Raw genomic sequence first — 23,734 nt, 5'->3', positions numbered from 1 at the left:
TCAGGTCATGGTCTCGCAGTCCGTGGGTTCGAGCCCCGCTTTGGGCTCTGGGCTGATGGCTCAGAGCCTGGAGCCTGCTTCAGATTCTGTGTCTCCCTCTCTCTGACCCTCCCCCATTCATGCTCTGTCTCTCTCTGTCTCAAAAATAAATAAACGTTAAAAAAAAAAAGATGGAGGCAGGAAAGTTGGTGTGAACATGACTTGGATTCAGAGAGGTTAGAAAATGCTGCTGCTGGCTTTGAAGATAAAGGAAGCAGCCACATATAGGCAGCCTCTAGAAGCTGAGAAAGGATGAGAAGTGGATTTGCCTCCAGCCTCCAGAAGGAATACAGCCCTGCAGACCCATTTCAGTCTTCTGACTTCAGACTGTAAGAGACTACATTTGTGTTTTTAGCCACTACATTTGTGGTCATCTGTTACAGCAGCAACAGGAAACTAACAGACATTCAACTCAGAGGTGAGGGCAAAGATGAGGAGGTTTTGAGGCAGATGCAGACTCCATTTCCTGAGATATCATCAGCCCAGCAGAAGCAAAGGTCAGAGTCCCAGGTCTCCAGACACTCCAGCCAAAATGGTATGCAGGAGGGGGCAGGCTGGTGGAGGAAAATGCCCTGCCTCCACCAGGTTCCAGCAGACTCCCAGCAGGCTTCCCGGGTGGAGTGGAGAGGCATGCCCTACTGGACACAGATGCAGGGATCCACCTTCTCACCAGACCCCGGAAAGAAAAGAGCCACTCTTCCCCCTGCCCCTGTGAGATGAGGGGGACCCAGGCTCACCTCACCATCCCGCCTCGCCTCGGGTCAAGCAGTGCTTGGGCAGGGTGAAACTGCACACTGACAGCCTGGTGGGCTGTCCGTCTTGTCTAGTCAGCCTCCTCCCTACCGGGATGGGCACAGATGCCAGGCTGGAGCAGGGTCCAGAGGGGGTCTTTGGTCAAAACCTTCAAGGCTGTAAAACAAGACCGACCCTCCCCCCACCCCCACCTCACCAACACACACATATTCATCTCGGTCCCCATCTCCAGACGCCCCCTCAAGGTCTCAGATGCTCCCACCAGAGCACCCCGCAGGGACACTCCATGGGACGCCAAGAGGGTGCGCGTCCTCCAATGGGAGGCACGCTGGGTGGAAGCTGGCAGAGGACCGGAGCCTCCGGTCAAGGCTCTGGCTGCCTTCACTAGTCCCGACTGGCACTGCCCCCGCGGTCTGATAATAAGCATTTCAGTAAGAGGGGCTGCGGGTGTCCAGGGGATCCAGGCGACGCCACCCTGAGTCAGATAATCACCATAGCGGTGGCTGGCACGCGCTGTGCACCACCCACTCCCCCCCCGCCCCGCCCCACGCACCGTGGGGCCAAGTCACCTCCGTTCTAAGCCGTGTCCATTACATACTTTAACCCCAGAGGGATTACTATTACTAACCCAATTGAGGACAGGGAGCCCAGAGCGCTGAAGGAAATTGTTCCCAGTGTCACAACTGGCTAGTGGGGAGCCGGGGTAGGAACCCAGGTGGTCCCGCTGCAGAACCCGGGCTGTCCAACGCCTCATTACTTTGTGTGCTGCCAGGGCGGACCTGTGAATTTCAGCCCCGCACCCCTCGCCCCCCGCGGTCAGGCAGGCGGCGCGGGGGCCCGGGACCGCGCGCGGAGAGTCCAACCTGGAAGCCCGGCAGGCCTCGGGAGCAGGAGTGGGCGCAGGCCCTGGGTGGGGGGGGGGGGGGAGGGATATGGGGGGAGCCGGGGCCGGGGGGGGGGGGGGCGCAGCCACAGCCTGCAGAGGATCGCGGAAGATGGAGTGGCACTCCTAGACCCGCGTGTCGCGTGTCCAGGCGGCCGGGCGTGAAGGGCCAGGTGCCGAGCCCTCCCTCAGACGCGGCGGCCAAGGCGTTGGCGCTGCCCTCCCGGAGCGGGGCGCCCTCGCACCCCACCCCGCCCCAGCCGCGCAGCCCAGAGTCCTGCACTTTCCTGGCGCTCACCGGCGGCTCCCCCTTCGCCGGCGACCCGGGCCTGGCCGGGGCGGAGCTGCGGCCTCCAGGGGCGGGCTCCCTTCCCCCGCCGACTGCCGCCAGGACCCGACGAGGGACCGCCCCCGCGCCCGCCGACGGCACCGCCGCGCTTTAAAAGCCTGTCCCGCGGCGCGTGGAGGCGCGGAGACCAGTGCGCCCCAGCCCCTGCAGCCGGCCGAGCAGTGTCATGGCGGGTAAGTGCCCCTTCCCCACCCGCGCCCCCAGGGCGGCGTCGGGGGCCCTCGGCCCCCAATTCCCCCCGCCCCCCCTGCCCCGCTGGGGCGCCGCCCGCACCTGCCTGTGGCTCCTAGCGCGGGAAGAGGTGGAGAGGGAGGCCCGCTCCTCGAGGACCTTTGGGGGTCAGGAAGGTGGGGGGGAGTGTCTCCTTCTCACCACTCCCCTCGTCCAGACCCCAGAGCCCCGGAAGCCTCGTGTCCTCACGTGACCCGAAGGAGGCCCCTTCTTTGTCAGAGGAAGGTAGCAGGCGCCTGGGAGCGAGCGTCCCAGAGAGGGCGCTGAAACGGGAGTGGATCCTGCCAGGTCCCCGCAATTGTAGGGGTGCAGGCAGCAAAGGGTACTTGTGTCTCCGTTTCTCACGCCCACTGCCCTTTTCTTCATCCACACTCCCGTCGTCTCCAGCGGACTCCCCTAAGAGGGTTCATCTTGATAGAGGGTTGAACAAGGGATTGGGTTGTAGAGACAGTTACAGGATTCAAACGTGAGTTGGGCCTCTCAGCGGGTTCCAGGACCCCAAAGGATAGGGCTGGGAATGCAAACCAGGACATCACCCCTTCCTGGGCTTTCCTTACGTACATGATGCCCACACTCGGGTTTGCTCTCAAGCCTGAATAGGAGTCCAGGGAAGATAAAGGTTCTGGTAAGAGCGGATTTAATTTCTACTCAGAAGCACAAGAAAATGGTTCATTTCAGCCAGAATCTCAAGTCCAGGGCCAGCTGCTTTCCAAGGGAACAGGAAGCCTGCTTCTGTGTCACTCCTGGGGTCCAACTCAGGGCATGTGGTTGCTGCCCAAATCCTGCCCCTAGCAGGTCGGTGGTGTGAAGGGGAATGGCTTTCTCCAAGCATCACAGTCCTAGTGGTCTTTGCCCCCAGAGCAGGTGGCCCTGATAATCGGGGGCCTCGCTGGGGGGCTGCTGCTGCTACTGCTATTGATCTGGGTGAGCTGCTGTCTCTGGAAGAGGCTTTGTGCCATGTTCACCTATGAGGAGCTGCCAGGGACCACAGCTGCGTCCAGCACACAAGGGGACAAGCTCTGCCCACCATATGCCGCCAGGACCGAGACAAGCAGGTAAGGCAGGGTGTGGGGCCAAGCAAGCCCCTGGCCTTGCTTAGGGCCCTCCCTGTGGCATTGCCCTTGGAGTAGGGTGGGAAAGGAAAGGTCTGTTTATGGGGTGCCTCCTGTATGCGGTCATCATGCTGGGAGCGATCATGAAGAAACCCCAGAATTGTCACCACAAGCTATGAGGCAGGCATTATGAAGCTCGTTTTCCAGAATGAGCTTATTTCCTATAGGCTCAGAGGACATAAGTAACGGGTCCAGGGAACACAACCAGTAAGTGGCTGAGGCAGTGCTGGCCCCACTGGCTGCAGACAGGCAGAGGTATTGGCTGCGGGTGGGGGTGGAGGGCAGGCAGGGGCAGGTGTGGGCCCAGAATATGGTGCTCTTGCCTCCTCCTGGCTCCTGCTGGCTTTTCCTCCCCCAGCCTCTGACACTCAACCCCTATGGGCTGTGGGAGCCACACCTTCCACCTGCCACCAACATGTCATCTTCCCGCCTCGGGACAGGCCACCAGGTGTGCCATTCGTGGTGCCCCCTTCCTTCCAAGACCGAGACTGGGTACCCCTGAACAGTGGAGAGTGGGCTCAGGTCCCACGGGACCCCTGCCCAGCCCCGGAGCTCCTGCCCCACACCTCCAGCAGCAACCTTGGTGAGTGCTCCCGCCAGAGCCTGCCTGGGGTCGGGGTCTGCTCTGGCCGGGGTGGAACCATTTGGTTTCATGTGCCTGACCCTGGAAAACAGCCTGGACCAGCAGCTCTCCAGTGATGCCCCCAATTACCAGGTCCACTTGTTCTGGGGGCAGAGACCACCAGGATTGTGGTGCCGGGGGAAAGCCCACACCACTGGCCTCCTGGGGGCAGAATTTGGGCAGCAGCCCCACCCCCTGGGTCGGACCCCAGGAGTGAAACAGAAGCAGGGGTGCTGCTGGCTGGGCTCTGCTGAGTCTCAGCAATAAAGCCATTTCCCTTGGGATCCTAGTGCTCTGGGCGGAATCTTCTGGTTTCCCTTGGGAAGAGTGGCCCAGTGACCATTCTTTCCAGGTACTTGGGTTTACCAAATGCCTGCTGCCCCCTAGCCTGTACCAGATATGGCCTCAGGTGCTATTGTGGAGTAAGACATCACCCTGCCTCTTTGGGGGGAGAGATCCTCACCCCATTTTGCACATTCATAAACAGAGGTTCGGGAGGCTAACAGTGCCTTGCCCAAGGTCACAGAGGCTGTAAGCAACAGAGGGATTGGAACCCTGGTATGCAGGTGCAGAACATTTGATGGGTTCTTTCCTAGACTGATTGGTTGGCTGATCCAGAGTTCAGAAGGGTGGGAGCTGGGTGCTCAGCTTTCTGCCCATACCTTTGCTCTGAAGACCTTCCAAGATACCTTCCCAGGAACCACCCAGTTATCAGCGAGGCCCTTCTAATTTCAACAGGAATAGGGGCACCTGGGTGGCGCAGTCAGTTAAGCGTCCGACTTCAGCCAGGTCACGATCTCGTGGTCCGTGAGTTCGAGCCCCGCGTCGGGCTCTGGGCTGATGGCTCAGAGCCTGGAGCCTGTTTCCGATTCTGTGTCTCCCTCTCTCTCTGCCCCTCCCCGTTCATGCTCTGTCTCTCTCTGTCCCAAAAATGAATAAACGTTGGAAAAAAAAAAAAACAGGAATAGAAGAGGCAAAGTTTTATCACTGAGACATCCTCTGAACACCATGGACAGGGGCCAGGTCAGGTCCTGGGCACTATGAACCCCCTGCCCAACAAGCAGGCCCCGACCTAAGGGGCAGGGATTAAATGAACACTGTTCACTCTGCTGGGAGCCGCAGAGGGAAGCAGGCCTGGATATGCCCTGCCTTAGTGCTGGCAGGCTGCCTGAGGAGCTGTACTAGAGAGAGAGGTTGTGTTCAGTCTAGAGAAGAGCAGGGGGTGGATGTGGTCTGGAGAGGCCAGTGAACTGCCCACTGGAGGCTCAGCCAAGAAGAGACGAGCAGGGGGCAGGGGTGGTGAAGCCCAGAGCTCGCTGTCCCCCATGGCCCTGCCTTCCTCTGGCCTGGCAGACCACCCCGCCCCTGTGTCATTGGAAATACAGGCATGGTGGGGACCATCAACCCAGAGCTATACAAGTTCCTAGAGGACACGAGTGAGACGGACTTCCCTGAGGGTTGCCTGGGGCGGCTGTGGTTCTCCTTGGAATACCAGCAGGAAGCCGAGCGGCTGTTGGTGGGCTTGATCAAGGCGCGGAGGCTGCAAGGCCCCTCAGAGACCTGCAGCCCCCTGGTGAAGCTTCATCTGCTGCCCGACGAGAGGCGCTTCCTCCAGTCCAAGACCAAACGCAAGACCTCCAACCCGCAGTTTGATGAGCACTTCATCTTCCAGGTAAGGCCTCTGGTGCAGACAGGGTCTGGCCTCCTGGGAAGGAGCAGACGTCGTGCAGGTGAGCTCCAGCCTTCTGTGCTAGCCAGGGCCCTGCAGCCCCCCAAGACCCCTGATGCCACCAGCTGTGCTTTCCCCTGCCTGCCCTGTCCTGACCGCTGATGATGGGGGTAGGGCAGAGACTAGGGAGGTGAGGGGGTAGAGGGCTGGGCTCCTTCTGGCCAGGCTGCCTGGATGAGAGAACGAGAAAACACATTCTTGGAGCACCTACTGAATGCCTCGCTCTGGCCCATGGGGCTCTGGAGAAGTGCTCCAAGGCTTTGGAGCACTGTGAGGTTTCTGGCAAGGTTATCTAAAGAAGGCAGAGGGCAAGCCCCCCATGCCCCTTGGGGTGGGGGCAGGGACTTGCCTATCCCATCAGAGACCAGTGTAGGACCCTAGAGCCATCCTGCAGCAGGTGGTGTGTTTGCTGGCCTGTGGGCGGGCTGGCTCAGGGTCTGGAGGTGCAGAGGCTGTCCGGGCACTGAGCCAAGCTCACAGGTACCTGGGAGCCTGGGCAGGTGACTGGGGGCCCCTTATGGGAAACCAGCCATCAAGAGCTGCCTTGAAGCCTTGGGCAAACATTTTCAAGAGCGGACAGCAGGCTGGCTGGCAAAGTAAGGACAGTCCGGGCAGCATCCAGAAGAGGGTGATTGCTGAGCCAGAGCCCTGATTCTTGCCTTCTTCTGGGCCGAGAGCTGTAGCTGAGAGGAGGGGTGGCATGGGGCCCATCTCCCAGCCTCCTGCTGGGGGCCAAGGCTGTGGGAACTCACAGGTGACCTCGCCCTTCTCGGGGCATGAAGCCTTGTGACATGAAGGCATGTAGCCTTGCTGACCAGCCTGGCCACACGTCACGCTCACAAACTGATTTTTGTTTAACCATCACTCTCCTGCCCCGTCCCAACTTGATTCTGCCTCTTTGTGCTTTAATGGGGGAGGGGAAGGAGAAGAGGAAGAGAAGCAAATCAGTATTAATTGACCATCTGCCAAACATCAGACCCCATGATTGCGTGGGGAACTCAGAGAGTAAGAACCACTATCCCCATTACAGATGAGGACACAGCCTCAGGGAGAGGGGTGCCCAACTCAGATGGCAGAGACGGGCAGGTTCCCTGGGCTCCGGTGTGAGACCTCCTATACATTTATGTGCAGGCAAATCACTTGGAGGTCCTGTTAAATGGTAGATTCCCTTCATGGGCCTGAGGTGGGGTCCAGGTCCTATATTTCTAGCAAAGTCCAGGCGAGTGGTGAATGCTGCTGGTCCTCAAAACACACCCTGCAAGGCAAGGCTGTGGCACACACTCCCGCTTCCCAGGGGTACTGGGCTCGCTGCTGGAAAGGGCCCCCTGAGGATGCTGGGTTTGGGGTGTGCAGGTACCTGGTTGAGTCACCTGTCACCAAAAGCTCCTGGGTCCAGAACAGCATGCCATCCTATCCCATCCCGTCTCCACACCTGACCCCAGCGCAGACCCTCATCTCCCCCAGGTGTCCAGCAAGAGCATCACTCAAAGGGTACTAAGGTTCTCCGTGTACCACGTGGACAGACAGAGGAAGCACCAGCTCCTGGGCCAGGTGTTCTTCCCCCTGAAAAACGAAACCCTGGCAGGTGACTGCCCGCGCCTCATCTGGAGAGACCTGGAGGCTGAGAGCCTGGAGGTAAAGGTCAAGGTCACCAGGCATATACCACTGTGTGTCAGACTACCGTGGACAGGTGTGATCCAGCACCTGTCGGCCAGCGACAGCCCTCAGCCTACTGCCCACTGCCCCTACCGGTGTGACTCAGGGTTCTGGGCCTGGGCCGCAAGTGCGTGGGACAAGGGGGTAGAGTGGAGCCACTCCTGGGCAGGGAAGGGCCGCCTGAGGTTCTCTTGCCCTGGAGATCAGAGACTTGTAAAAAGTCCACACTTAAATTCCCACCCAGATCAGACAGCTGTGAAAGGTGACACCCCAAATGGTCCAACCGAGGAAAATATTTACCCTCTATCTTCCTGACCCCCGAGAGGATGGTGGCAGCTTAGAATAGGTTTTGGAATCCCCTAGACCTGGGTCTGTGTCCGAAGCTCTGCTCCTCACTACCTTGTGATCTTCAGCAAGTCCCTTCAGCTGGCCAGACCTCAGTTTCCCCATCCAAGCCCAAATGAGGGTGGGCTTAAAGGAGAAAAGTGCCACACAGTACCAGTGCCTGACTGCCGGGACCAAGGAGGAAGGCACTGCCGGGAAGGCACCGTGGCTCCTCCGGCACCTGCTAACTGACCCGGGTGCCTTCTTCTCGGCCTCCCAGCCTCCCTCTGAGTTTGGAGACCTGCAGTTCTGCCTCGGCTACAACAACTGCCTGCGCCGCCTGACCGTGGTCGTGCTTCGAGCCAAGGGCCTCCAGCTCCAGGAAGACACGAGTTTTGTCAGTAAGTTCTCCTCCCCCGGGCAGGTTCTGTCCTGTGAACTTGGGGCTGGGAGCTGGAGTCTGCCCCTTGCCCCTGGCCATGCAATTCCTGCCTGTGTCTGAGCCGCCACAGGAGTGCTCACCACCCTCTGTGGACAACTGTGATGTGGGAAACCACTTCCTTAGATTGAACCCACCTTAGATTGATCCCGCCTCTACCTCTGCCCTTCTGTGAAGGACTCCAGTTCCTCCAGGGTCAGACCCCGCGTCCCCTTGCCCCCACGGAGGGTTCCCCTGCACACAAGGCATGGCACCCGACTGGAAGAAGAGGCATCCCGGGCCGACAGGCAGCATGGGGTGCTGCTTCCTCTAGCCCCCCAGAACCCAGCAGCTGGAGGAGCGAAGGCCCTGCTCTGGCTCAGCATAATGTCCTGCCCTTATGTGTCCCCCCCCCCGCACCCCCCCCCCCCAGCAAGGTGGTGGCTGTCTGCCATTTGTGTGTCTCCGCATCTGGGTCACTGTAAGCAAGTTGTCATTCAACCTTGCACTGTGGATCCAAAACCCATATGAGCCCCACTCCAAAAATTCAGCCCTCTGAAGCAGAAGGTGTTTAAGGGGCCCCAGGGAGCCTGAGCAGTCAGCAGGCAGAGAGGGCCCCCCTCCACCAAAGGGAGGGATGGGCGTGTGGTGCCAGGCCCTGGTAAACAAGGGCCAGCCGAGCCGTGGGCGCATTCAGGAGGCACAGAGGAAGGAAGAGGAAGGGAGCCCAGCGTTTCCTCTGGGTGAGGCCATACGCTAATCAACCCTGTTTCCTCTCCTAACGCCCTCTGGCTATAGTGGCTGTGAGCAACGGGGGTCCTGGCACCCAAGGTGGGCCGCGCCCTCCCAGCCAGACCTCCCACAGGCCAGAGGCTGGACCCCGCCCGCTCCTCCCGGCCCACAGTCTGCACTGCCCCGCAGGTGTGTGTGTCAAAGTGTCTCTGATGAACCACAACAAGTTTGTCAAGTGCAAGAAGACTTCAGCTGTCCTGGGCTCCGCCAACCCCGTGTACAGCGAGACTTTCAGCTTCAAGGCCGACCCCGCTGAGCTGGACACTGCCAGCCTCAGCCTGACCGTGCTGCAGGTCACCGAAGGAGAGAGTAAGGCTGCCCCCGCACCCCGGCCGGGCTGTTGGGGACACGGGCAAAGGAGGAGCGTTCAGGCAGCGTGAAGGTGATGGAAGAGGGCTTCTTTCTGGAGGAACCCCTCTCTCCCTCAGCTCTTTGGCGTGAGGCTGGCTTAAGATGTCTCATGAGGAGGGTGAGAGGCAGAGTGGGTGACCCTATAGGGCTGGCTCTCCACCTGGGCTCCCTATTCCATCTCCGACTCCAGAGCAAAGGCAGGGTCCTTTGGGGGCTGTCAGCTCGTGCTTAGAGAGGGAGGGGGCTTGCTCCACCCTTCCAAAGGAGGAGTAAGTGAGAGAGAGAGAGAGAAAAGGCACGGGGGATGTTGCTGAAGTGATGTGGTTTCTGTGGTCCAGAGAGTGACGACGTTTTCCCTCCCCCGCAGAGAGCCATGTGCTGGGCCGGGTGGTGGTGGGCTCCTACATGTATGCCCGGGGCAAGCAGCTGGAGCACTGGGACGAGATGCTCAGCAAGCCCAAGGAGCTGGTGAAGCGCTGGCATGCCCTCTGTCGCACCACTGAGCCCTGACCTGGCTCGCGCCCTCGGGTCTGCGGGGGAGCCTGCTCTCCTCTCCCCTGTGGCAGCCGCAGGCCTGGATGCTCCAGCCAGCATCTTGCTGGGCCAGGCCGGCCGGAGCCAGGGCACTGTGAGTGCCACCACGCAGGAGAGAAGGGACGAGGGAGCCCCAGCCAGCTTGGCAGCGTGGCTGGCTGCCACCCGCCAGCCTCAGGTACCCTCCCGACTCACTCCATCCTCCTCTCCCCGTAGGGCTGCCTGGGCTCCGAATCCCAGGCACCACAGTCCCGACTTGGACCGGAATCTCAGGCATTCAGAAGAAATACTCTATTCAGCGATAGCAGAGCTGTGTGTGCTCACTGGAAACTTAGGCTCCACCATCCCAGAAAGCTGATGGCATGTTGATGCTAAACCTATATGGGCTCTGGTTTCCCTGCCTCCCGTCTAGCAGAGAACACAGACTGCGCCGGGGGAATAATGGGGTGCAGGGGGCGCCCAAAGCACTGATTTCAGTTGGTCCACTATAAATAGCACAGTCTGAGAGTTGGGTTGGGCAGTTCAGTGTGGAACAGCCCCAGGATTCCTGGGCAGCACGGCGTGCCCACAGCTCAGGAGAGAAAGCTCTCAGGGATCAAGACTCGCTGGCTTTAGGACCTGGGAAATAACATTGGGAACAGCCCACCCAGGTACCAAGTGGCGGACGTGTTCTCAGCATCCTGTCCCTGTGCCAGGGAGGAGGCCTTCACCTGTGTTAGGTCCCTCCCAGGGCTGGGTCAGACCCTGGCCCACATCATGCCACATCTTGCCCATAATCCAAGCCTCATGCCCCTGGTCTTACAGGTGTTCTAGTGGCTTCTGTGGTCTCCCTGGTTGACAGCTTTCAGCTCCTTGGGGCTCTCACTTTAGGCAGGAAATGGTGAAAGCATGCGGTCAAGAGTGTAGCCCGCAGGGCTGAGAGCTTTTCCCATAAACCTAAGTGATTTCATTATGGGGACTGTGTTGTGGCAGGTGTCTGTGTGAAGTTCATTAAAATGGAAGTCCCCACAAACCACAGTCATCCGATCCCCGTGAAGTTGTACTCAAGGTAATGAGCAGCCATCGCGTCTGTCTCTGTTAACAGGCAACCTGCATTTTCACCCAAATGCTGTTGAACTTGCGGGGTCAACACACCGTATTGTGAAAATGGAACAAACTTTAAACTCGTGTTGTCTCTTTTCTTATGCAGTGAAGCAACTTCAGCAAAAGAAAGTAGCCATCATTATTCTCCGTTTGTGCCTCTTTAACTTCGCTTCTGATCTGATCTCTGTCAATGCACAAAGACTCACTTTACCTGGCAGTGGTCCAAACAGAATATCTTGTTTACTTTTTCTCATTTATTGTACACACACATTCCAACAAAGCCCACACTCCTGTAATTTCTTTGTTTTTAGTTTTTTTTTTTATGTTTTATTTTATTTTTGAGACAGTACAAGTGGGGGAGGCACAGAGAGAGGGGGACAAAGGATCTGAAGTGAGCTCGACACTGACTGCAGGACTGCAGCGAGCCGGATGTGGGGCTGGAACTCAGGAACTGCGAGATCATGGCCTGAGCCGAAGTTAGATGCTCAACCGACTGAGCCACCCAGGCGCCCCTCCAGTAATTTCTAATAACGTCATAGCACACACGTGATAGGGGTTCTCTATATGTTTGAATAGCAGGCTACTAAACTGGGACTATTTCCATTTCACCTGGGGTCCTGAGACAAGAGGTGCCAGCCACCCTACTTTCAAGGCCTTTCCAGGGCCACTTGGAAAAGTTGTTAAGTATCCCCTTTGCAGGACAGAGTGAACTGGTGCAACTGACTCACAACTGAACATTCTCAATGGCAAGAGATTGGCAGGCTCTCTGGTCTGATGGGGAAGAAGGGATTGCTGTATTGGGCTGGAATGTCTACAGACATGGTCAGGGCAAAAAACACACAAGTGCTTCCACTGGACGAGCGAGAGGTGACCTGAGTTGTCTCAATCCTGTCCTCCAGGTGATCCCTGCAGAATGAAGAAGGCCTTTGCATTTCCACAAAGCATTGTAGAATCAGCTTGTCAGTTTCCACACCAAAGAAATGCTAGAGTTTGACTGATTTCCATGGAGTATACAGACCAGTTTGGGGCCATTTTTTATCCCTACAATACTGAATCTTCAATCCATTAACATGGTATATCCCTCTGTTTCTTTTGGTCTTTTGCAAGTTTTCTTAAAACCATTTTGTGGTTTTCGGGACAGTATTTTTGCGCATCTTTCACTAGATTCTTAGATGTTTTATATTTATGTTTGCTGGTATGTAGAGATTCTATTAAGTTTACTATGTGGACTGTTTCTATTGAGTGGTCTTACTAAAATAACTTAAATTGTAATACTTGGTAGATTCTTTGTATTTTCTTTGCATATAGCTATGACCTCTGCAAACGACAAACGACAGTTGTGTTTCTTCCTTCACAATCGTTATGGCTTTATCTCGTCAAACTGCAGTGATTGGGCAACTGGGCAAGAAAAAGAAACAAAACCAACCCGATTGTAAAGGAAGAAGTAAAACTATATTTGCAGATGACATGGTCTTGTCTATAGGGAATCTAAGGAATTGTCAAAAACTGTTAGAGCTAATAAACGAGCTCAGCAAGGTTACAGGGTACAAGATGGAAACCCAAATTGCACTGGCTGGGACCTCCAGAGAGTGCTGGCTGCCAGCAGGGAGAGCATGCAGGTAGCCTTCTTAGTCTTAGCGGGGAAGCTTTCAATATTCACTACTACGTGGAATATTTGCTATTGGACCTTTAACCTACTCCTGATTATGTGTTCTCAATTTGTTAAGTTTTTTTTATGGGGCACCTGAGTGGCTCAGTCGGTTAAGCATCTGACTCTTGATCTTGGCTCAGGTCATGATCTCATGGTTCATGGGATTGAGCCCTTGTCAGGCTCTGTGCACTGAGCTTGGAGCCTGCTTAGGATTCCCTCTCTCCCTCTGCTCCTCCCCCGTGATCTCTCTCTCAAGATAAATAAATACATAAAAATGTTTTTAAGTTTTTTTTATCATAGCGTTGTTTTATCACTTTCTCTGTGTCTTTTCAGTTAATCATATTTTTCTCCTTTTTTTTAATGTGATGAATTGTACTGATTTCTGAATGTCAAACCAGGGGCACCTCGGTGGCTCAGCTGGTTAAGCAACCAACTTCAGCTCAGGTCACAATCTCGTGGTCCATGAGTTTGAGCCCCAAGTCAGGCTCTGTAATGATAGCTCAGAGCCTGGAGCCTGCTTCAGATTCTGTGTCTCCCTCTCTTTCTCTCTCTCTGCCCCTCCCCTCCTTGCACTGTGTCTTTCTCTCAAAAGTAAACATTAAAAAAAATTGAATTTCAAACCAAACTTACATTCTTGTAATAGAAGCCAGTGGTGTTTGTGTTCCTCTGTCTGTCTGTCTGTCTGTGTGGACACATACACACACACACACACACACACACACACACACACACACACACGGTAGTACTTGGACTTATTTCTTTAAAATCTAGATTTATTTGCTATTATGTCTTTAATTACTTTTTAATATCCTTACATACCAACATCATTTTTTAAATTATTATTTTTAGGACTTTACATTTTTAGAGCAGTTTTAGGTTCACAGCAAAATTGAGGGGAAAATACAGAGATTTTTTTCATACACATCCATAGCCTCCTCCCATTATCACCATCCCTCACTAGAGTGGTACCTTTGTTACAACTGATGAACCTATATTGATACATCATAATCACCTAAGAAACACAGTTCATATCACGGTTTACTCCAGATGATGCACATTCTATGGGTATGGACAATGTCTGGTGACATGTTATTACATTTTTAAGTGTTCTTGCAGTTATGTTCATAAGAGATTTTTCTATAATTTTTTTTATTGCAATGTCCTCGCGCTTGAAACAAATCTGTATTCTGTGTGAGCAGGTGTCCTGTGTTATTCTTAGGTCAAGTTTATGAATCAGATTGGTCAAATCATCTATTTTTACTGATTTGGGGGGAGGAAGGTATATTTTCTATTCATTATGGAGAGAGGTTAAAGTCTCCCACTGTGATTGTGGATTTGTTTGTTTCTTCTTTTAGTTTTATCAATTTTTGTTTTGTATATTTTGAGGCTGTGTTATTAGGCTCATATTCATTTTCAGTTGTTTTTTCTGGTGGATTAGGCCATGTATTATTGTGAAACAGCTCTAACACTCCATTTTTCCCCATATTTTTCAACTTTCTTATGTTCTCATAATTATCTCTTGAATATAATCAAGTCTATCAACCTCTGTCTTTTGTGTATTTAGCTCATTTACATATAATTACTGCTATTTATTCCCATTTGTCCTGTTTTGTTTTCTCTCCTTTGTTGCCTTTTTTTGTATTAATTCATATTGTAACTGCATTTTTTTTAATCTTAAAGTTTATTTACATATTTTGATGGGGGGAGGGCCAGAGTGAGAGGGAGAGAGAGAGAGAGAGAGAGAGAGAGAGAGAGAGAATCCCAAGCAGGCTTCTCACTGTCAGCACAGAGCCCAATGAGGGACTCAATCTCATGAACCATGAGATCATGACCTGAGCCAAAATCAAGAGTTGGACACTTAACCCACTGAGCCACCCAGGTGCTCCTGCATTAATTCATTTTTTAATCCTGCCACTTCCCATCTGTATGTCGCTACTTACACAGTTCATTATTCCTTTAGTGGTTCCCCTAGAGATTACAACTTATATCTATTGTATATTATAGTCTAAGGCAAATCTTACCTTTTAATCACTTCCCAGACAATGTTCTGATCTTAGAAAACTCAATCTCTATTTCCCCCTGTTTTTTAATGGTATTGATATGACTCATTTTAATTCCACATATATTTTACACCTAGCAAGACATTACTATTATTGCTATGTTCAGTCAATATTCATTTATATTGACCCACATAGTTGTTCTTCCTTTCGCTTTTTATCCTTTCCTCCATTTCTGGGATTCTACCCGAGATCATTTTCCTCCTACTTAAAGATTTCTTTTTAGTATTTCTTTTTGTGCAGATCTGCTCACAGCAAATTTTCTTAGTTTTGAGTAGAAATGTCTATTTCAAATTCATTTTTAAAGGATTTTTTGTGGAAGTAGAATTCTAGGCTGACATTGTCTTTCTGTCAGCAGTTTAAAAATGGTATGCATTGTCTTCTTGCTTCCATCGTTTCTGTTGACAAGTGAGTTATCAGTGCTATTGTTTCTCCTCTGAAACTAATGTATCTCCCTCTCCTCCCCACCCTTGGCTGTTTTTAATATTTTCTGTTGCTGGTTTTCAGCAGCTTGAGTCTGGTGTGCCTACAAGCAATTTTCTTTTTATTTACCCACCTTGGGAGTAATAAAGCTTCATCAGTTTTGGGAAATTCTCATCCCATATTTCTTCAAATATGATTTCTGCCCCATTCTTCCCCTCCTCTTCTCCTGAGACTCCAATTACACACATATTAGATCTTTCTGTCAGTTCCCACAGGACTCCTATGCACTCTGCTGTATTTTCCATTCTCTTTATGTCTCTGCTTCAGCTTAGAGTTTTTATACTGCCCTCCTACATTTCAATAAATTTTGTTCCACTAAGTCTAATTGTAGTTAACCTATATGCTGAGTACTTAATTTCGATTACTGCATTTTTCAGTTCTAAATTTCCATTTGATACTTTGTAATATATTCCAGTTCTTTGATGAAAGTCTCTATTTTGTCAGTCACACCAATATCTGTGTCATTAGTGGGCCAGTTTTTTTTTTTAACGTTTTTATTTATTTTTGAGACAGAGAGAGACAGAGCATGAACGGGGGAGGGTCACAGAGAGAGGGAGGCACAGAATCTGAAACAGGCTCCAGGCTCTGAGCCATCAGCCCAGAGCCCGACGCAGGGCTCGAACTCACGGACCGCGAGATCGTGACCTGGCTGAAGTCGGACGCTTAACCGACTGCGCCACCCAGGTGCCCCTAGTGGGCCAGTTTTAGTGTGTATGTTTTCTCCCTTTATTCCTGTTACTTGGTATGCCTGGCAATGTACTGTCAAATACTGACCATTATGAGAAATTATAGTAGCCCCAGGAGACATTATTCCTCCAGAGAGGGTTTACTATATCCTCTGGCCGCCAGAATGGGGAGAGGTCACCTTAATCCAGTCCTGTAATGAACTCACTGGAGTCTGGGTTACAGTTTTTGTAAGGCTCTATCACCACCTCTGGTTTTCCCACATTTCTAGAGGGTAGTCTCTCAAGGGTACTATTTGGATCACTAAAGGAGACTCTGTTGTGTTCAGTGGGCCCCTCTTCCTTGGTGGGTCCTGAACCCTAGTTTTTATCTCCTTAGTATCATGCTATTTTCAGGGAAGGAAGGAAGGAAGGAAGGAAGGAAGGAAGGAAGGAAGGAAGGAAGAAGGGAGGGAGGAAGTAAGGCAGGAGAAAGAAAAGAAAGAAAGAGAGAACAAAAAGAAAGAGAAGAAAAGAGAAAAGAAAAGAGAAAAAAGAAAAGAAAAGAAAAGAAAAAAGAACAACAGGAAAGGAAAGGGGAAGGGGAAGGGGAAAGGGAAGGGAAAGGAAAGAAAAGGAAAGGACCTGCCATCTTTCATAGGCTTTCTGCATAAATTAATTCACAGCTTCATAATTCAGCAAATGCCTCAGAGTGGAAAACCGTTAAGTGTCAGAATTACTTTTCTATCTCCTTTCTATTCAACATCTTGGCCCCTTCTGTCCTAGCTGCATTGGCGACCCCAATCTCCAATTTCTTGTCTCTCCAGACACTCAGCTGCCTTTTCTGTCTCATAGCCACAGCTCTCTGGCCAAATGCTCAGCCTCTTAACAGGAATCAGCACGTTTCCTGAAGGAAGAAGTGGATCACAGAATGTCCGCTCACCTCCTTGTGTTTTCCTTCTTATGAGATCATGGCCTGTCAAATGCTTGTCAACTTAGCAGCTCCCCGGTAACTAAAAAGAGGTTTTCTGTATTTTATTCAGCTTTTCTAGGGGTTCTTGCCATGAACATCGTTCTGTCTCAAGCAGAAAAGTAATTTTTTTCCTCAGAATTCCCAAAAAATGAATGTTCTTCAAAGACTGATTTTATACAGGGAATTTCATTACACAGTTCATGGGAAGGCTGGTGTAGCTAAAAGGAGAGAAGCTGCTTGTATCAGTTAGCTGTTTTTGCAGTAATGGTGCATAACAAACAATCACAACATCTCAATGGTTTGTACAGGGAACTTGATTACACAGTTCCTGGGATGGCTGGCGAAGCCAAAAGGAGAAACGCCACTCATGTCCTCTGTTTCTGCAGTAATGGCGCATAACAAACAATCATGACATCTCAGTGTCGCACTAGAATGAGCATTTACTTCTCATCCATCTATGGCCAGCTGAGTGTGAGCCAATCTAGATTAGGCAACTCACTTTCAAACAATAGGTCTGCCTGGCTCCAGGTCCTCACCCAGGCCTGCTCTGTTTTTGTTCATTCCGAACACAAGTCCAAGGGGCAGCAGCTACCCAGGAGAGGGTTCTTTTCCTGGAGAAGGCAGAAGGGCAAACACATCTCTACCTTCTGCTTGTGTTGTTACTTAATATCTTGTTGGCTGAGGCATGTTCAAAAGTTCAAAATCAAAGGGCAGGGAGGCAAACTATGCCTTTTTATGAGAGGAACTGTAAGCAACATAGCCTTGGACATAGCTGCCAAGAGGGGTCAAGAATTGGGGTGATAATTCAATGCACTTTGCTGATATGTTCTAGCAGTGGGGAACACCAGGGGCCTGTGCTTGGCTGCACAGGTGATCTCGGTGAAGGCGAGAACATCAGATCCTCTATTTCAGCCGCTGTTGCCCACTCACTGTCCTGTAGTGATGAGTGACGAGAATTTGCACAGCCATCTGCCAGTTACATTTTTTCTGATTTTTCACTGTAGCATTTTTTGCCCAAATTATTGCAGGAGCTTGGAGCATCTTGCTGGCCTAAGTTTCAGAGTCAAAGGGAGAAAAGGATGATTTTTACCCTCTTTCTGCTTTCTCTCTCTCTTTTTTTTTTAATGTTTATTTATTTTTGAGACAAAGAGAGACAGAGCATGAACAGGGGAGGGCCAGAGACAGAGAGGGAGACACAGAATCTGAAGCAGGCTCCAGGCTCTGAGCTGTCAGCACAGAGCCTGACGCAGGGCTTGAACTCACGAACCTCAAGATCATGACCTGAGCTGAAGTCGGACGCTTAACCGACTGAGCCACCCAGGCGCCCGTTTCTTGTCTCACCCAATTATCTCACGCTTGGCAAACTCAACCTGGAACACTGTTCATAAGAGTGTCTGGGAAGTATAATTTCCAGATAATGTAATGAAGACCTTTAAAGGGGTTAGGGGTGGTGCTGTGTGCCATCCCACACTCTGGGGCAAACCTGGGTCAATGGGGACCTTAGGTGAGGGATCCATAGGGCAAGGAGGCTCTTGAAGTCCCCACGTGAGTACTGCAGCTCATAACCGTACCAGTCACGGAGAACCTCTCCTGCCCCTTCAGTGGCCTCCTGGCCGTGCACCTTCCCTGCCCCTTCTAGGACAGCCAGGAGCCTCTGTTAGTAGGCTGGGGAAGGTGTGAAAGCACAAGATGGAGAAACAGGAAAACAGTGCTACCTGCCCATTTCCTGTGGCAGCCTCCTGCAGGCAGGAGCCAGGGTGAGGGGAGGAGGGAAGGGGAAGCTCAATCTTTAAATGAAGTTGGGAATTCAGACTACACGAGATTGGACATTTTAAGCGCTGAACACAGCCTGTTTGGTTTTTTTTAAGTAGAAGTTACAGGAAAAATTTATTGTTATCTAAGAGTGATCAAAAAAGTCATGGGCCTCACCCCAGATTTTTATCCAAAGGGCAGGGAGAAGCTACCTGCCGAGCAGGTTCGAATGGGTCACTGGGGAAAAAACAAAAAAAGGATGAAGTGGTTTGCAGATTACATCCCAAAGTTTCAACATAATGGATATAAATAAATAAATAAATAAATAAACTTTAAAAACAAGGATAAATGCAAGCATCAGGGAGGGGGTGCCATTTCTCAGGGCCCTATAGCCAGGAAGTGGTGAAGCTGGTATTTCTATCAGATTCCAGTTGTCTGAAATGGTGTCACTGTTACACACTGCCAGAGAGACCCCAAAAAAGACCCAGGCAACACAAAGTGCCATCAAGTCCCACCGCCTGGGACGTGTTAAAGGACCTTTGTGTGCCTATTAGATAAGCGGTTTCTGTTTGTGCACCTTTAGCTGCTAGTGAGGCTGTGCATTTCTCCACCTTTCCTTTTTCTCCCTTTCCTCTTCCTCCCCTCCCCCCTTTCTCTCCTCTCTCTCTTCCTCTCTTCTCTCCTTCCTTCCTCCTTTCTTCCCTCTCCCCCCTCCTTCCCTTCCATTTGTGTAAATTATGTGCTCATCTCCACTAATGTAAAGTATAATCCTGCAAGTGACCAGATTTGATTCTTGTCTTCCCTTTGTTTCAGTAACATGCTCTTACCAGTTTGCTGATTAACTAAGCTGATGAGACAAATTTCCAGAAGGTGGAGAGAGGGCTGAAGCTCTGGTTTCGAGGTCAGGAGGGTCATGGGAACATGACTGACAGGCCAGACATGGGTTCAATGTGGCCTAAGGACCGCGAGCTCAGGCCGTGTGGCAGGCGCAGAGCGCCATCCAGTGTCCTCACACCCTTATCGTGACTGATGTACAGCTACTAGAACTAGCAAGAAAAGCGCTGGCCTCCCGCAGTGTGCCTCTCGCGCCCTCTAGTGTTCAGCAGCGTACTCATTGCAGAGCATGTATTAAGTAAGGATGGATGTGGAGTGGTTAGGAAATTGGTAACTGGTAAACCAGCCTCCCCAGAATCTTCCCTTGTGCCCCCGCCCAAACACACCTCTCCCGCCCCACCAAAATAACCACTGACTTAGTTTTTGTGGAAATCACTTCTTTGCTTTTACTACCTGACCACGCAGCCTTAAATGCTACAGGTTTTTTTGTTTTGTTTTGTTACAAAATTTATATAAGGAATTGGAAAGGACACATTCTTTTGTATTTGGCTTCTTTCGCTCCACGTTATGTTTTGAATTCATTATGTATTTGGCGGGGGCGCATAAAATCAGAAATAGAGTTGCCGGATCATAGGGTTTGCGTATCTTCCAATTTGATAGATAAAGCCAGACTGTTCTCCAAAGTCAATTCACATTCTCACCAACAGTGTGAGTTTCCATCGCTCCCACATCCTTGCCAACACTTGGTATCCTTGGTATTGTCAGTCTTTTTATTTTAGTCATTCCTTTTAGTATGTAGAGGTACCTCATTGTGGATTTAATTTGTACTCTGCTGATGGCGAAGGAGGCTGGACATGTTTTATATGTTACTTTGTCATTTCGAGTCTCCTCCTTTATGAAGTGCTGACTCATGGATCTTACCTGCTTTTCTACTGGGTTGTTTGTGGTTTTCTTATTGATTTGCAGGAATTCATTTTGATTAGATGTATTGCAAATTTTTTCTCCCATTCTGGTTTTTTTTTTTAATTACTAATATATTTGTGGTTGATTTCCTCCCATTTTATGGCTTTCTTTTGATAAATAGAAGTTTTTAATTTTAATGTAGTGAAATTAAACAATTTTTTTTGAGAGAGAGAGAGAGAGCAGGGGAGGGGCAGACGGGGAGAGAGACAGAGACAGAGACAGAGAATCTCAAGCAGGCCCCAAGTCCAGTGCAGAGCCTGATGCAGAGCTCGATTTCACAGTCATGACATCATGACCTGAGCCAAAACTGAGAGGCAGTTGCTTAACTGACTGAGAGACCCAGGCCCCCCTTGAAGCCATCTTTTATATTGATGGTTTTTGGTCCTCTTTTTAAGACGTCTTTCTGTAGGAGTGCTGACAATTCTGACTCCACCTCGGCCCTCCATCCTGTCCACACAATGACCTCTCTCGGGCTACGTATTCAGCCCTTTGGAGGTTAAAGTATGCCCCGACCAGAATGTGGGAAGACTTGTTCTGGTCTTCCCTGAAGTTGTTTAGAAAACTAAGAGATAACAGAGTTTCTAACCACCTCCTCCCACCCCACCCCGGCCCCTGCCTCATTCTGGCACAGATGGTGGTACGAGGTCTGTTAAGTGTTAGACCCTTTGTCCTCACCACAGTGCTCTCTGCACATCCTCTCACTCTAGAAAATTCATGGACTAAGGTCTGGACCCTGGGGAGAATCGCTGTGCGGCTCTGATCATCACCCGCCCAATTCCCGCATCAGTAAGTTACCCTGAATAAAACTGTGTAAACTGTATGGAGCTGCCTGTTTCATTTTCTGGTCTCAAAGCGCCTTCTCAGTTTAGATGATACTTTACTGCCCCTCCTCCACCTTCTAACCCTTTTCCCACCTTGAGAACATGAAGATATTCTTCTATACTATTTTCAAGAAGCTTTTATTATTTTTCCTTTCCCATTTCGATATAGAATGTACCTGAAATAGATGTTTGTATAAGTTATAATTTGGGGTTCAATTTCTTTTTTTTTTTTCCCTAAGGATACCAAATTATCCCAGCACCATTTATCACAAAGACTATCCTTTTCCCCACTAGTCTGCGGTAGCACCTAGGGAATAAATCAAGCATCCATGTTATGTTTGGGTGTGTTTCTGGGCTCCTTCTGCTACATTAATGAATCTTTACCTTTATATTAATACCATCATGTCTTAATTACTCATTTTCAGTGCAGAGCCTGACGCGGGGCTCTATCCCACAAAATGTGAGGTCATGACCTGAGCCAAAACCAAGAGTCAGATGCTTAACCGACTGAGCCACCCAGACGCCCCTATGGTACCGTTTCCTAAGGTGACTTTTCACTTAATACACTGTACACACCAAAACCCTGGGTCTTTTTCATTGTTTTGCTTACTTTATTTTTGTTTGTTTTAGCTTTAAATTTTTTTTCCTGCCTATTCTTTTCTTAACAGCTTTATAGAGATATAATTCACAAACCATACAATTCACCCATGTAAAGTATACAATTCAATGGTTTTTAGAATGTTTACATTCCCTTTTATTCTTCTCAACTAATTTGTAAATCAATTTATCAACTTCTATATGCCATCCCTCAGGGACTTTGGTTAATACTGAATCAACTCTGCATATCAGATCTTTTCAAACAGCAGGAATATGGTATAATGTTTCATGGATTCTTATCTCCCTTTTATTTCCTTCATGGTTTTTAAATCATTTCCTTTGAATAAATAAACGTTTCTGGCTTTATCTGTAAGCATAATTATTTTTACTATATTTAGAACTATATATTATTGTTATGTAGTAGTATATTACTACATTTAAATTTTTTAAGTTCATGTTACATTTAATTAGTTTATGTTATATGTAATTAATATATTACCAACATATTTTTGGTTGGTTTCCTAAGGTTATTTTTCTGTGTATTCATTCCAGCCATTTAAAATAGTGACATTTTAATTTGTTCAAGACTTTCTGTTTTCCAAATATGCCATGCGATTTTATGCACAGCACCATTTTCGTGGTGAACACATCTCATATTTACAGATGCAGGTTAAATATTTTCCCTCTGAAGCCTTCTTGGATCTTCCATTGCAGCAACACGTCTGTATCTGCCTAGAACTCTCCTTCCATTAAGGAAAGGCTTCTTTCATCCTATGTGGTTCTAGCTCTTTCAAACCCAGTGTCCCACCCACCCCTGGTTACCAGGGGAGATTCAGAGTCCTTCCATGAAATTTGCTATGTGGATACTCACAAAAAGAAAGTCTCTCATTCTGTATTTTTTTTTTTTAACATTTATTCATTTTTGAGAGACGGAGCGAGACATAGCATGAGTGGGGGAGGGGCAGGGGGGAGGTGGGAACACAGAATCCAAAGCAGGCTCCAGGCTCTGAGCTGTCAGCACAGAACCTGATATGAGACTCCAACTCGCAGATCAGGAGATCATGACGTGAGCAGAAGTCAGAAGCTTAACCAACTGAGCCATCCAGGCGCTCCTCTCATTCTGTAAAGAAGAAAGTTTGGGGCTTCCTACAGCCATCTTTTCTCCATGTGGATAGGTAGGAAAGACAGAGGGGGCGCCTGGGTGGCTCAGTCAGTTAAGTGGCCAGCTCTTGATTTCGGCTCAGGTCATGATCTCAGTTTGTGAGTTTGAGCCCCACATCAGGCTCTGAGCTGACAGTGTGGAGCCTGTTTGGGATTCTCTCTCTGCCCTCCTCGTCTCCCTCTCTCTCTCAAAATACATAAATAAACTTAAAAGTAAAAAAAGATAGGAAGGAAGAGACAAAGAAGGGGAAGATGATAGGAGGGAAAGGACAGCAAAGGGAAAAGGAAATATGTGATGGGAGAGCAGGAGAGAACAGGGCAAGGAAAGAAACAATGGGAAAAACTGAAGGGAAGGAAAAGAAAGAATTAGTGGGTTGGGGTAACCAGATCACAAAATTTAAGCCAACGGATGCAACTGTGCTTTAAGCCAGTTATGTGAGCCAGTAAATCTTCCCCTTGTTTTTGCTCAAGCTAGTGTGAGTTGGGTTTTTATCATTTGCAACCAAGAGTCCAAATAAACCCAGCCTTCTATGACTTCTTTTGCCTTTTCCACACTGATAAACTTTTGTTTAAATATTTCTTTTTTTTAATTTTTTTTAATTTTTATTTTTGAGAGAGAGACAGAGCATGAGCAGGGGAGGGGCAGAGAGAGAGGGAGACACAGAATCCAAACCAGGCTCCAGGCTCCGAGCTGTCAACACAGAGCCCGACACAGGGCTCGAACTCATGGACCACAAGATCATGACCTGAGCTGAAGTTGATCGCTTAACCGACAGAGCCACCCAGGCGCCCCTTGTTTAAATATTTCTTCACCAGCTTGCCTACGAACTCACTAAAAGCAGGCCTTCTTATTTGTCTTTAAATTCCCAGTGCCGTGACCACAGTGAATTCTCAGTAAAAGTCT

The 23,734-nt window shown here is 50.1% G+C and overlaps 1 protein-coding gene across 11 annotated transcripts in view; it reads left to right on the top strand.

Moving 5' to 3' along the window:
* LOC101090552 (synaptotagmin-15) overlaps nt 1-22,035 on the top strand; it is a 42,267-nt gene extending 20,232 nt beyond the window's left edge. Inside the window, exons 1-10 of one of the 11 annotated variants that reach the window (XR_006587071.1) lie at nt 1,797-2,197; nt 3,115-3,310; nt 3,808-3,950; nt 5,375-5,661; nt 7,183-7,353; nt 7,979-8,099; nt 8,915-9,217; nt 9,627-9,971; nt 20,959-21,037; nt 21,498-22,035. Coding sequence is in view for 9 of the 11 variants with exons in the window: in XM_045040251.1 (XP_044896186.1) it covers nt 2,191-2,197; nt 3,115-3,310; nt 3,808-3,950; nt 5,375-5,661; nt 7,183-7,353; nt 7,979-8,099; nt 8,915-9,217; nt 9,627-9,769 (1,371 nt within the window). In the remaining 2 variants the exon portion in view is untranslated. Of the gene's footprint in view, nt 1-1,790; nt 2,198-3,114; nt 3,311-3,534; nt 3,623-3,725; nt 3,951-5,374; nt 5,662-7,182; nt 7,354-7,978; nt 8,100-8,914; nt 9,218-9,626; nt 12,149-20,958; nt 21,072-21,497 lie in introns of those variants that run through there. The other 10 variants (XM_045040256.1, XR_006587070.1, XM_045040255.1 and 7 more) reach the window with 10 other exon arrangements.
* Nucleotides 22,036-23,734: the final 1,699 nt, after the last annotated feature.

Source organism: Felis catus, chromosome D2 (assembly GCF_018350175.1).
Source record: "Felis catus isolate Fca126 chromosome D2, F.catus_Fca126_mat1.0, whole genome shotgun sequence".
Classification (NCBI taxonomy): Eukaryota; Metazoa; Chordata; class Mammalia; order Carnivora; family Felidae; genus Felis; species Felis catus.
The sequence above is the reverse complement of the archived record's forward strand: the minus strand, read 5'-3'. Positions and strand labels throughout refer to the sequence as shown.